This window comes from Ptychodera flava, chromosome 2 (assembly GCF_041260155.1).
Source record: "Ptychodera flava strain L36383 chromosome 2, AS_Pfla_20210202, whole genome shotgun sequence".
In the NCBI taxonomy this organism is placed as follows: Eukaryota; Metazoa; Hemichordata; class Enteropneusta; family Ptychoderidae; genus Ptychodera; species Ptychodera flava.
The window spans coordinates 35,187,742-35,202,983 of NC_091929.1; the positions used below are offsets into that span (position 1 = coordinate 35,187,742).

Consider the following 15,242-nt stretch of genomic DNA (forward strand, 5'->3'; position numbering starts at 1 on the left):
AGACGAAACATTGTCTAGCTGACGGTCAGACGTAGTCTGAACAACACCACCACATATGTCCAAGCACTGTCTAAGTCTTATCACTTGCTTTCAGGTGTAGTTGTTTTGACTACATCTGGCCTGCTGCAAGACAATGTTTCGACTGTGGCAGAGTTGATGTCTCTGTGGTCGACTTGAATTACCGCTCAGCTGAAAATTACACCTGGCAGTGATGGCAACACCTCTATTTAGACAATATGTCTACTTCGCACAATGCCAATGCTTCAAGGCAAAACACTGTAACTGTATTAGGAAGGAACTCGTTACAGGATTAGGGTAACCTTTATGGCACGTGAGTGGGTATAGCGTCGTACTTCTTCATTGTACATTTTGTTGCATTACGAATAAAACATTAAAGGCTTTAAATCGTTTAAATCTCTGGCTCATTAATGGTTACACTCGATGTAATCTACTACCTGGAAACATGTCGTACAGCGGTGCAGTCCTAATGCACTGTCGACCATGACAGTACTCTTCAGGCAAGTAGACGAAATGAAAACACGCTTGGTCGTGAACGATGAAATGGTGTCAGTCGCAATAGTATTTAGTATACAAGCAACATTTTCAATGCTTTTGTTTGTCTGTGTTAAAACTGGTTGTACTTAAGCACAATGTCCAAAAATTGAAAGAATTAAATAAAATTCTGAGTATGACTATAAATGACGTTTCGGGGTACCATAACTGCTGTACGATTAGCCATTTTATGTACATGAACAAACCAACGCGCGCCGCCTAGCTACAACTAGTTCCGGTTACTAAGAAACTGTATTCATTCGAGGGTCCAGAGTAATCAAATACATTCTCTTTCTTTGGCATAAATTGTTGACTTTTAATGAAGGGATTTTTGGTAAACCTCTTTTATCTAAAAATTTAACATAATACTTGATCTTTATTTCACAAAACTGACGTTTCACCTGTCCATATATTGCCTGTATCAGGGTGATGTCATCGTTAATGTTGGTGGAGCTGTTTACAGTACAAAGGTTAAATGGAACGCTGCTTTTTTATTGTTATGTTTTTTTATTGGAGTCCAATAACAGTAAAAGTTAGTAGATGACATAATAAATCTGGGACCATCAAGATACAACTTCCGAATTGCCTCATTAATTATCACCATCCAGTTGTATATCCTATCAAATTGTAAATGGGGAATGGTGGATTTTCATCAAATAAAAATCCCAACCCATTATTTTGACCACTTCTTAAATACCAAATTATATTACCGTGGCCTGCCCGTCGTATTTTGATTGGTCGGGCTGAACCTCGTGACTGACCACAAATATACAGTAATGATTTGTTTACATGCCCCTGAATATGAATAATAAGATTAAAAACTCAAAGTACCGTAACTTTACAGCTGAAACGTAAATCATAATCAATCACAAAATACAATGGAGCACTTGTGGGTCAAGTTGAGATACTTTTTTCTGAAAACATCTGCGGATTTGCCAAATTTTCACAGCGCGCGTGACAGTGTGTCGCGTACTGCTTAGTTCCGGGGCACGATTGTCGTTCGCTGGTGAAATTTTCGCACATTTTGAGTTTTCTTGGGTTCGTTGATAATATAATGTAAATAACAGACTCCGCCCTGACCATCGAGGAAAGCCTCGCCCTTTAATGTTTGGTTTTCCTCTCGCCCTTGCCCATAAATAAACGTTAATGGTCAGCGCGTCGCCTGTTATTTCTATAATATCACGCTATCGTCTCCCTAGGACACAAGAGAAATGAAATAATCATTGTAGTCATTTTATTTCTATAATATCACGCTATCGTCTCCCTAGGACACAAGAGAAATGAAATAATCATTGTAGTCATTTTATTTCTATAATATCACGCTATCGTCTCCCTAGGACACAAGAGAAATGAAATAATCATTGTAGTCATTTTAGAGGAGTATATTTCTGTCTCGATAAAAATGGTGCGGGCATAATTTAAAATTCGGAATGGAATACACTAACATAAAAGCTACAATGTTTCTTCACCAATTAAATTAATGAACATCAGCAAGTCTACCGTCCTTCCATACCTGGTCCCTGTACCTTATTCATATAAGTCGCTCACAGTTGGGTGGACACATAATTGCAAATTACAAACGAATTTTACGGAAATCAGTTTTCTATTATCTCGATTAATACATACCAGACATACATCAAGGAAATTGGTAAACAGAGTAATTACTGTCGATCGTTGATATCAGAATTCGTGATCAATGACTGAACAGGAAAAATAAGTGACGGTGACGGAAATGATGTGGCAAACAAGAAAGCTTCTCTACTTTAAATTCAGGGAATCCTCGACGCCGACACAATCGACCCAGCTGTGTATCAACGATGAACTATCTCCTTCTCGTCGGTTTGTTCGGAGCCTTCGGTCCGTTGGCATTCTCCAACTCCATAGGTGAGTGATGCAATACTTTTAACTTATGCATCGTCATGCACTCGAAACGCTGGGCTGATCGTCATCATTCCGTGAAAGCATGTAGGCAGTAAGTTACTTTGCTACGTTGAAAATGTCTGTACTAAGGCCAAAGCAGCCGATTATGAAGTATTTGTCACCATGCTCAATGGGATAGGGGGACATGCCTTTTCTCTCGACAAAAGACGGCTATTCAGTTTAATTTCGTAATCGTTTTTTTCTGGTCCATGCTATTGGCACAAATAATGTTAATACGATTTTCACTTTTTTCCTTTGTCTTTTCTAGACCTTGTGTCAACCAATCCCTTCCGAAACTTCCGTTTATTAATTAAAGTATCGTTCACAGAGGTTTCGCATATTTTATTGAAAAAAAAATAAAATTTTAAAAGATAACTTTGAGTATTGTTAGTTTGTGAGTTACATTTATGCCAATATCAAGCGACAGAGCATACTGCCGTGACTTGACCGTATCATTGACCCTAGTTGACTTTTTGATATTACAGGTAACGTTGTGGTGAGCGATGGAGAACCTAAGTACTGTCATGAGTTTAAGGCGATGCTTGAATCTACAATGGCAAAGTTCAATCTCAATGAAAGCCCATTTCTGGGCACGCTATACGAATGTGAGAAAGATGGACGTTTTGCACCTACGCAGTGCAACAGGAACGGCGTTTGCGGATGCGTCAATGCCTATGGCAATCTTATTGCACGAACGATCTCTATTCCAAATAGAGTCCAAATTAATTGTAAAGGTAAGAATAATAAGTAATTACATTCATCATCGCTGCTCTTTTATGGCACCTTTTGTCTTACTGCAGTGTCTGCTTAGGGCAGCTTTCGTTTGCTATCTCACCGTCTCTGTCTTAATTTTTTCCATCGTGAAAAATTCAATTTGTGAAATATAGGAACACAAAAAAGCGTCTGCATACTGTAGTGTGGTTTCTTGTTATAACTTTGTGAATGACAATCTTCAACTTCCATATTAATTTTCACTAGTTTCTTTATGTCACAGGTCTCTATAATATTTTCGACTAGTCGAATTTACCTCCTATTATATTTATATGTCAATGACCATACAACCTATGATGAAATTGATTATAAGAATTTTAGTATTTGCTATCATATGGTTAAGGGCTAAAGGCTGGTCACTGCCCGTTGAGTAAAGTTACCGATTCTTGCGACACGGTGTGTAGCAGCGACGCTGAATGTCCATCGAATTTCAAGTGTTGTGAAACAGATTGCGGAATGACATGTGTGGAACCAAGACAAGGCAAGTGTGTCATCCGACCTTCATTAAATTTAATTTGGCGCATGCTCGCACGAAGACCACAGTTGTAGGTATCTAGGCACGATTTAAATATGGTCGAACAACTAAGGGCGGCCACATATGAGAAATAACATAGACAATTAAACTAACTCTTAAAATATACCGAAAGAGATACGGAAATGATTTGCTTTTAACACTTCTCACAATGAAGAATAATTTGTATTGTAACCTACAGGATATTGCTCTGTAATTTAGACACACGTTCACCATTATGATAATCGTTTTGATGATTTGAAAACTAGCCTTATTATTTTAAAATGTTAGATGATTGACGTGTCAACTAATATGAATTTATTTTCAGACGAATTTTAAAAAGTAGCGTATCGAATCCTGGATACAACAAAACTTAAATACGTCCGTTTAGTGACGATATGTATTGAGGTAGAATTTAGATAGCAATTATGATGACAGTGGTTCACAATACACATTTGGGTGCAAGAATATTATTGACGAATATATACTTTTAAAGAAAAGGAGGAGCAGAACGAAGCGAATAAAACGAAAGAAGATCAGATTTTACAATAAGCGATACTTCTGTTTCTTTTATTTCAACCTTGCTTTATACTGTTCGAACAAAACGAATTCTCGTAAATTCTCATATAGGTGTTCGATATACATTACATGTACGAGTCAAAAGAAATAACTTATCTTTCGCAAGCAAGCAAGCAAGACAGGTTTGAAAGACAGATGAATATCGCTATTGTATTCTGAAACAAAAGATGAAATCGTCCTATGAAAACTTGATACTTATATCTTTTATATCTTTTATATCTTTTTATATTGCCGTATGAAGATAAAAAGTCGACGCTTAAATGGTCAATTAGAGTATCGATTCATGATTAGTAATAAGAAAGGATAAAAAATAATTAATTCTTACTCTTTATATACATTAGTAGGACCACTACATATTGCGTAAACAAGAAAGTCAAATACCCAGTTTACCGACTGATGAAAACAGTTCACACAAACGCTTTCTGAGACCTTGGCAGGTATAGATTTCCTGTTTAATGTGTCAAAAAGTAGGACAGAAATTGGAAATTTTTGCCACGACAACAACCTATTGTGTTTAATAAGGGACGTGCTGTACCGTCGTTATCATCGTTGCAATAGCAACTGTACCACCCAACTTCCATTTGTAAGCTAACAAACCGGCGCTTAGGCTAAATAGGCAGTTTATGCATCTTATTGACAAAGAGGGAGTTCTTCTAAATATAAACACCGATCGGCTTCAAATTCAATTCCAGCATCCCTGGCGTCCGTCCTCGTTCATGGGCACGACCGTTTTACCTCCTTTTTTATTTTTAGTGTGATGGCAACGATAGCTTTTGTCAAAGACGAGGTGGAGAATAATACGTATTGCCTAATGGCAGTGTTATATCTTATTAATGGCGTGTTCAAAAATGTTACTTTGCATGTTTCGTATTTCCTTCTCTACAAGCTATAACAAAACACTGAGGCGTCCATGAATTTAGTTGGGGACATTTCCGGATAGTCGAATGGTATATTGAACCTGTGCATGCGTAGTCGGCCGCTGGCGCGACTATTAGTTGTTGATATACCGTTTTCTGTGAAGTTATTGTGCAGACCTTTCGTAGTGATCTGTCTTTCAAAATTGCGTTTTATGAAAAACCGTTTATTGATACTTAAAGTAACATGTAATCTAAATATGCTCATATATGGTAAAAGGGACATTACTTGGTATTCAAAATGCCCATGTGAGGGTGTTGATTTTAAAAGCGGCCACCCGCTTAAAATGTGTGATTGGTTAGATTTTCTCTTTCCATGGTAACTGTGGCAAAATTAGAACAGGTGACAGTATACCTTTAATATTCTGAACACTTTAACACTATTTTGTGTATATAAGAGCTAAAAATATTTTTAATGTCTTTCGTCTATTGTTGATCCTAAAATTACTGGAGGAGTTATTTTTCTTCTTCTCGGCTATGTTTTAGATAGTATGGTTACCTACTACATAATGGCCATTTAACCATCATGAAAATATTGCAAGCTGTTTGATCGTATTCTGCCATTCTGACATCATCAGTTATGTCATACTGAGTATATACATTCTCGGTAAAGAATTGGAAAATAAGTTAAAAGTATACTGTCACCTGTTCCAATTTTGTCACAGTTACCTCGGAAAGAGAAAATCTAACCAATTTCAGATTTTAAACGGGTGGCCGCTTTTTAAAAACAGCGCCCTCACACGGGCATGTTGAATACAAAAGAACGTCCCTTTGGCCATATATGGGCATAATTAGATTGCGGGGGACTGTATACCTTTAGACATTTGATATCATTATTTGATTATTTGATATAAGTGATATTATTATTTGATTATTTGATAGAATGTTATGACGATGAGTATGCTTGCAATGATGGACTGACGTGTGTCCCGAACTTCCACATCTGCGACGGCGTGCCGGACTGCCCGAACGGGGAGGAAGAATTAGCCTGCGGTACGTCATAAATAGGAAGACGAATAAATTGTTTCTTTTCAGTGTCTAAGCTAACATGTTCCTGTAATTCCTTGTTTTAAATGAAGATCAATATGGCAATAATTTTACTGTGCTGAAAAAAAACAAGTAAAATCCTGCATTGATAGCTTCATAAAGTAACCGATGCAACGGCTTTGGAGTCATCTTGCAAATGATGCAATCCCATCACAATACAAATTGTTTTGGAAAAAAACAAACAGAAATTTTACGGGATTATATATTTGTTACCTATATACTCTTTTACTCCTCTTTTGATCCGGAGGGAATATTATGAATGTTGTGTTCACCTAAACTACTATTTTTTCAATGGGAAAAACGACCCATCACCCTAAAGATATGGATGTGATTTCGAGAGTAATATCATTCATAAATCCGATCAAGTTGAAATTTTGATAAGTTTTATTTCTCATCACCAATAAGACTTACGAATTTAGTCACTTTAACTCGTCAATAATTGTGTCTCGATAAACTACTTATACTTATACTTATAAGGTACTTAAAGTTAGGTATCGGCGAGCAGGGGACTATGCCTTGTTGCGTACTGACACTGCATTCAAACGTTTTAACACATTTTAGAACATATCTATGAAGAAAATGCAACGACAAAATTGAAACAGTCTTTCACATTGTAGGGAGTTACGTGTATCTCAATTATCTCAAGCTGTCAATAGCAACTAACGCAAACACGTTCATCGCAAAGCTTAGACTCTGTCCGCGGTGCTTGTCGTTGATGTTAACCAAGGTTTTCGGGACTGAAGAAATGATTTAACAATTTGCGAGTCCATGCTTTCGGATTATTTCCGTCTCTTGAAGGTCAGGAATGTCAGGAAGCTCGGATTTAATTCAAATTTTCGAAAAAGTCCATTGTGTTCAGGCTTAGTGGTCAAGTACAACCTTTTTTTCTTACGGAGCAATGTTCAAATATATATATATATATATATATATATATATATATATATATATATATATATATATATATATATATATATATATATATAATGAAGTATATACTGATGACCTTGTTGTAAATTACAGTGCTTATAGAGCGTTATACATAACAACACAGAATTGATTCACGTACAAAATCATGATATCTGTTATATCTGTTACTTAAGTTTCATGCATCCTGCAATGTTCAGACAGAAGAAGTTAAAGGATTCTTAGCCCAACACCCCCATATATATAATCGGGACGTACCATTCTATTTGTAGGTGATGTTAAAATTTGATGAATAATATATATATATATATATATATATATATATATATATATATATATATATATATATATATATATATAATTGATGAATGAATTAATGATTAAATAAACATTTAACCACCTTTTACAGCGGGTAAACGTTTCGATTGCCCATATGGTAAGAAGATCCCGACAAAGTCCCAATGTAATGAATACCCAGAGTGTGTAGATGGTAGTGATGAGATAGGATGTGACGAAATGTGGTGTAAGTTTAAAATGTGTATTTTATGGCACTTTCGATCTTTTGGGGAAAATTTGAGGGGACATTCCTTTCACAACAAGTTTTCACAATGTTTACCCTTTCTTGAAATCACATGGCGCACGCCGCAGATTATAAACCTCTGATGAGATTTAAGATTTCAACAGGTGTTTGAAGAATTGCAACAATAGATTCAGAGAGCTAAGCAATCTGTAAAGTTTGTGAAATTGATTTTAGAAGACGCGAAATGTACTTGGTGATTTTAACTGGTCTGTCATCGAACGTATAGTGACGCATTTGCAAGGTCGCCATACTTTCGTAAATTAATCTTTTCAATTTGCTCTAAAGTGGAATGTGAAGATTACAGTGGCTCTGGTAAAGTACCACCAAGTTGGATCTGTGATGGTGGCCCTGATTGCATTGATGGAAGTGATGAAAATGACTGCCGTGAGTTGACTTCACTGAATTTCAGTAATGCTTTTTTGTTCGCTCTTAGGAAGAACATCATTACATTGTAATATTAAACGAGAGAGAGAGAGAGAGAGAGAGAGAGAGAGAGAGAGAGAGAGAGAGAGAGAGAGAGAGAATTACAGCCTATACTGCTTTTATTTGAATGTGATAGGATACAGAAAGAAATGCTGAATTGAATAATGTGGTTTTTTACAAAGACGCAGTTTTGTGAATGAGATAAAATGGATATTTTTCAGCTTGCTACGAAGAGCAGGGGCAGTATTTGTGTCCAGACGGCAGGTGCATCGAAGAATACTCAATCTGTGACGGATATTTAGATTGTGAAGATGGGAGCGACGAGCCATGTAGTAGGTTTCGTTTCCTTCTTTAAGCTGTTATTTTAAAGAGAGTGGCCGTCGGTAATGGCCAAGGGTAACCGATACACGTTATATTGTTACAACTGTTGTGAATTGGCTGCTATAGAAACCATACTACGATCTATTTACGCTTGACAAAATTTTGCTTTAAATTCCTTCATCAGGGCCGTATATAATGACAGTTATTATTGAGAATGTTTTATCATATCCTGACACCACTGCGAATATTGACGAAGTAGGCGATGAAAATGCACACGATGTTTGATACAGCCGCAGTGATGAATAAATGGGAAAAAGTCTATAGTTGTATATAATGACAGTTATTATTGAGAATGTTTTATCATATCCTGACACCACTGCGAATATTGACGAAGTAGGCGATGAAAATGCACACGATGTTTGATACAGCCGCAGTGATGAATAAATGGGAAAAAGTCTATAGTTGTATTCCGGGAAAATAGGACGGGCGATGTTTTACAGCTACAGAAATATCACATGTGGCTGCTTTAGTGTACAAACGCATACGCCACTTTACACACCTACTTCAATCTATGTGTTTAACCCATGATACAAGGATTAGGCCTATATACTAAAAGGGCAAAAATCGTAACAAAGAGCCATATTGAACCGAAATTAAATTTAGTGATCATACCTGAAGAGATGCGTCAGGGATAGATAACCGAATACTAGCTATATGCACATGGAAAATCATTCACATCACGTATAGAGGGCGAAATAATCTAAGATGTGACATCAATACGACATTGAGTGTTTCGATCAATATATGACTGGGTGGGCCTTTCTGAGGAACTATTTTGGCCTTTTACAGAATTGACGACTTGCGACAACGGCGTATTGGTTCCGGAGAAGGACATTTGCAACGGTTTGGATGACTGTGGTGATAACTCTGACGAGGCCAATTGCCGTATGTTAACTCATTAAAATGCAAAATCCGTAATGTTACAAGTCAAGTTTATATCATACATGACGCATAGACAATCACTTTCATCGTTAGTCATACGCCAACCTATGCTCTTTGTAATTCTGAAAGCCCTCAGTATACGTTTTACCTTAATTTATATATTATAAACCAAACGTATAACCTGTGTATTCTTAATAGGAAGGTTCGTTAATAACAACAAATCAAACTGATTCTTTATTTGTCGCATTTAATTTTACAGTAAACTTTAAAATTGCTAGGAATTACGACGTGCTTGGTTGACTAGGAAAACGTTTCTGGCGATATAAAACAACGGCATCTGCAAACGTTCTCCTTTCATAGATTTTGCAACATTTTAACCCAACACGACGTCCATTGTTCTCACTCACAAAACACCAATAGTTGTACCGACCCGTACACACTGCACCGAAAAACCTATCGTCAGCGTTCTGTGCAGTTTCACCGACGGAAAATGTAATAAAGGAAATGTGAGAATGTTCAAGCAGTCAGTGTACATGTGATTTTTTCAGTGTTGCAACACTGACGATATTGACTGTGGCACAGTGAATGTCGTGTTGGGATAAATTGTTGCAAAACCTATTGAATGAGAACGCTAATTATATGAACGAAAGGTCAAATTTGCCATATGCTTTTCCTAGGTGGTACGGTTGACGAAGTACCACATTTTACCATGTTTGCCATGGTAACATGGCAAAGATGGTATAAAGGTGGTACTTCAAGTAAAGTAAATGACAAATTTAACCTTTCGCACAGTTAATAATGAATGCAGGTGGCATCATTTTCTATCGCAAGAAACGTCTTTCTTGTAAGTCCTCAGGTAACTTTAGCTGCCATATTTCCGTGTTTAATTCGCAGGTAATCTTGCCCACCCTTCTTTGACATGCAGGCCTGCTTTTTCTAGTGTGTACCTTTTACTACATATTTGTTTTTCACAACAGTAATACCACCTACCTGTGGCAGTGACCTAATGGCAAAGTGTGACAACGGTGAATGCATTAGTGTCGGTTATTTCTGCGATGGTTATGAAGACTGCCAAGATAGAAGTGACGAAAATGACTGCCGTGAGTATTGATGATGCAATGTTCATGAGGCTGCCCTTTATAGGTCGACAATATTCAAACCTTGTCAAGTTGAAGGATACCATGCTTTTCCACAAACAAGAGTTGAATGTATCTTATATGCCAACAAAAAATAACCTTTTACCCGATTTTTGTTTAAAGCGCGATCCCAAGGTTAGGGAGGCCCGATCCTCTAATGTGCACTCATTGTACTACATGTCATTTTTGAACGGTAAATAGGCTGCAAAAAACACGAATAAAATAAAAACGACTTGCATTTTTGAAATGCGTGGAGAAATTGTGTAGGTAACATTGTCTGTTCCGTAATAAAAATCAAGTTAAACGTCGAATTTTGACAGGTGAAAACGTGAGTTGATCCATTTGAGCGCGCGTTCGACAGTGTTTACTGCGCGTCGCGCTGTTCATTGAAATTATGCTGATCAGCAGCGTCATAAGTTTTTCCGTTCAATTTAGTATGTTCTCTTTGATTTGAGGTCGCATTCTCATTTTTCGGCCTATAGCCAATCAAAACAGTTCTTATGAAAGTACACGAGATGTACTATAAAATTGAGTGATGTGCATGCGCGAACGGGCCGATCGTCTGCAATTGCACGGCGCCCGAAATCGTGAAGTTGTCAAGCCATCTTATTTTAACGTCGACCGAAAAACTACGCTTGCAGCTAGTATAATTTAAAACTACACCTTCTTGTAAGTGTTGACCTGAAGTTTTGAGTCTGTTAGAGCGAAAATGTACGCGCGAGTGCCAGTTGAAGTTGACCGTGGAGATGGTTGTAAGCGGCTCGAGCGGTTTACTGTGAGCGTTGACCCGAGCTTGTTGCTAATGAAGCGTGGGTTCAGTGATGACAGTTGTCGGTAAGTCCACGTTTAATTATGGACGTTTCAGATGCATTTGCGGTCGATTTTGAGGTCACGGATTATCGAAATTGCCTTTCGTTTCCTTAACATTTCCAGACAATTGTGATTCAAAAGAGTAATTTTGATGTTTACGGAGCGGATCGATCAAGTGTGCGAGACGCCATTACGCTGTGACCTCAATCAGTGCTGCGTGTCAAACGGTGTGTCACTATCGTGTGGGATTCTAGCATTGGTTTGAGTTTGACTCACGAGAAACTGCATAGTTAAAATTGAAGCTATATAAGTGCCATTTCATCCACATTGAAAACTGTCTTTTAAATATTAGGCCAGCGATTTGCGAATTGAGATCGTAATATTCACATACATGTAAACTATGACGTTGGTGGCGCTTGACACTAGACTTTCAAATTTTCTCTTGGTGAAAATGTTAAGATATTCTATTTAATAACTGCAATATTTGTGTAATCGGGACATAAAATCTGCACATTTGTATCGTATTTTGTAACATGGAAGACTTTACTGACATCATTATATAAATTGCTCCTTTTGGCAACCTTTTCGAGCTTTTCAGACTGATTGATTTTCCAATGACAAAATTAAAAAAAAACTTGTTTACGTATTCTCAATGGAAAATGATTTGTAACTTTTTTCGAATGAAAATTTATGTAACAGTGTTGTGCATATCAGCATAATGTCACTGGTTTAGTTTTTAACATCTTTATCAAATACATTGGGGAATGATGGAAAAAATGCTAGAGGACAGTAACAATTGAAACTAGTTACGCTTGTCTGATTATGCACAAACAAAAATGTGTGCTTCCTGTTATATCAACGAAATATTCATGTAGGTTGGTAAGGTTGGTAAAGGTGTTATAATTGTCAGTGAGAATGTGTGAGTGTGATGTAACCTGATCTAATATAATACAGCAAAAATTAAATAAAATGAGAATTTTTGAAAGGCGTTTTAAGGTCAACAGGTTGGAAGTAGTGTCACTCAAAATTGTAGAAATACCGTTTTATTTTTACTCAGCCTTCAAATATTTGTGATGGAGGTAAATGCAAAATATTCATAATTAGTTTAAGTGTACAATAAAGTCATTTTTCTATTTTATTGCAGCTTAGTCGACATGAATCAAACAGCTTCCCAACAGTCTTTGTCAATGAAGAATTTCTTGATTTGCATTATACCAGCATGCAGTTTGATAAAGCTGATCAGAAAGTGGAATGTGTCGAGGAAGGGATATCAACCTCCAAAGCCAGTTATATGTTACTCTTATGGCTGAAACAGTTCACACCAGTTGATGTCGATGGACGTACTTCAAAGCAAATGCAGACAAAAGCAAGCAATGTTCAATGTAAATATGAAAAGTTGGTCCAGTCATACAACAAAAGTAGGTCACATCGAAGTTCTGAACTTATACTGCAGTCTATCCGGCAATTCTTAAAGAGACCATTTGAATGGTCGCGTCGTCAGAGTATACCTATGCAGAATACAGAGAAGACTGTTCAAGAGTTTCCTTTGAATTCAGACATTCAACCACCTAGTTATGCAGAGGCTATGAGTACGCCTACTGTGCTATATCAGCCATTCCTGCAACTGCCAACTTACAATGAAACTTTCTGTGGTACAGTATCCGCGGACTTGCCACCAGCTGCACTTCCTGAAACCATGAAAATACCTCTTTCAAACACACCTACTCAACCTTCATCAACAAAGTGGTCCCTTGAGGGTAGTATATCAACACATCAAATATTGCGCAGTGGGCTTCCAGTCAACAAATCCCCATCAAAAACGCAACTGAAAGAAGACAAGCAAGCAGCAGAGAAGAGAGCTAGGTTAGCAAAGCAGAAACTTAAGTCTGTGACCAGTGAGAAAGAAAAACTAACAAGTCTTGTTGGAGTGAGGGTAAGAAGTATAATGCGAGAAAAAGAGGAGTTGTTAAAAACAGCAAAACAAGTAACACTCAAAGCAATATCAGCAGCAACAAAAGACGCACAAAGGGAAAAAAGTATACTTCAGCAAAAGTTGGAAGCAAAAACAAAAGAGGCTGATTCCTGGAAAGAGGCAGTAAATGAAATGATGGATGTTGCAAACACAAATGAAATGAAAGTAAAGAAAGCTGCAAAGAGCATGGTTACCCTTGGAACTTTGAAGAAGCAAAATGAAAATCTGAAGAAAAAACTGCAAAGACGAGAGAAGAGCATTGATAATTTGAAAGGCAGAATAAAGAGTGCAGAAGAACAAATGGATGAGCTTGAAGACCGAGAAACTGCAGCAATTGTCTTCTTTGAGGGAATTGTCGATGAACTAGAGAAAGAACTAGGTAAGAGAGAAGACAAAGAAAAGCTCTTGAAACAGAAGATCTCAGCATTGGAAAAACTAGAGACTCAAGACGGTGGAATCTACAAACCGGAAGTGCGTCTGACATACTACCATCTACTAACATTAGGAGTTTCATCAAATATAATTGAACTGTTGTGAGATCTGTTCTGAAAAAATCTTACCAGCATTAATACAGAAGAACTTGCTTTGCCAAAAAGAACCACTGCCCAGAGGATGAAAATTGAAGCAGGACACTTGGCAACAATAAAAGGACTAATCAACTGGTCAAAGACAGCTGATAAACACATCGCATACCAAAGTGACCACACAACTAAGGGCCAACTACACTGGTTGTCACATAAAGTCATCCTCAGTCCAAGTGCTAGTGAAACAAAGAACAGGGTATTTCACTTTCAATGACTCCTGTTTGTAATGAAACAGCTGAAGAGACAGTAGCGAACTTGGCAAAGCATTTGTCGGACTTGCATGCCGTAGCCCAGGATGTAGGAGTTGATGCAGAGTTTGTGCACTTTGGCCAGATCAAATCACATATGAAAGATCGTGCAAATGTTGAAACCAAAGTAACAAGACTATTAACAGAGAGGAAGAAGAAAGACTTAGAAGACTTTGACCCAAATTGGTAAATTTGTCAGCTGCAGAGAAAGGAAAACGAAGTAAGATCTTTGCTTTTACGTGTGCTGCTCATAAGTGTCAAAACGTTGCTTCAGCCATGAGCAAATCGGCAGTGAACTTTCTCAATTACACACAGCAAGCAAACAGAAGAGGTATGGTTGGTGCACAGGCCCATATATATGCCACAGACAAGCTACTGTGTACAGAGAGTAGGAAGGAGTACGCCCAGGGAAAAGAATTTAGGGGTTTTTCTTTAGCCCATGATGAGCTCAGTGAAGATGGACAAAAACTGTTCCAACCAATAGTTGGCAATAGATTTCTTGCATTTTTCATAATGCAATACCATGTTATATTGGAAAAGACATGATACAGCTGTATCTGACAGATAAACGAGAGCAGAAGGGTGCCTTAAATAGACTTGAAACAGCTGTTCACAATGGATACTTCGATGAAAATGTAATGGCAGAAGAGCGAGCCTATGGTATATTGTACTATGAGGTCTGTTTACCCCTCATGAATATGGCCCTCAAGGTGAACAACCCACTTGAAATGAATACATACTACCAACACATGTTTGATAAGCTAATGGTGTGGGGTGAAAATTCATCGATGCTACTTGATGGATCAGACAGTATATGGCCTAATGTAGAAAGGAGTGAAAAACTCACAAAATACATGGAGGCTGTAAGGCAGCAAGTTGGCACAGACCAGTGTGTTGTTGAGCTTTTGCAAGTGATGTGTAAAGCTGGAGCAGCGAAAACTAAAGGACCACGCAAAAGAACATCTAACAGGTGGAGAATATTCAGAGCCACACCAGAACATGTGACAG

At 37.5% G+C, this 15,242-nt stretch overlaps 1 protein-coding gene across 2 annotated transcripts in view; it reads left to right on the top strand.

Annotated features, from left to right (window-relative positions):
- The first annotated feature begins 2,287 nt into the window (after window positions 1-2,287).
- Window positions 2,288-15,242, top strand: part of LOC139119703 (low-density lipoprotein receptor-related protein 1B-like) — a 56,829-nt gene continuing 43,874 nt past the window's right edge. The window contains exons 1-9 of one of the 2 annotated variants that reach the window (XM_070683574.1): window positions 2,288-2,436; window positions 2,958-3,206; window positions 3,587-3,724; window positions 6,130-6,240; window positions 7,628-7,741; window positions 8,084-8,182; window positions 8,443-8,553; window positions 9,392-9,487; window positions 10,462-10,584. In XM_070683574.1, coding sequence (XP_070539675.1) covers window positions 2,370-2,436; window positions 2,958-3,206; window positions 3,587-3,724; window positions 6,130-6,240; window positions 7,628-7,741; window positions 8,084-8,182; window positions 8,443-8,553; window positions 9,392-9,487; window positions 10,462-10,584 — 1,108 coding nt within the window. In that variant the 5' untranslated portion in view covers window positions 2,288-2,369. The remainder of the gene's footprint in view (window positions 2,437-2,957; window positions 3,207-3,586; window positions 3,725-6,129; window positions 6,241-7,627; window positions 7,742-8,083; window positions 8,183-8,442; window positions 8,554-9,391; window positions 9,488-10,461; window positions 10,585-15,242) is intronic. The other variant, XM_070683566.1, reaches the window with a different exon arrangement.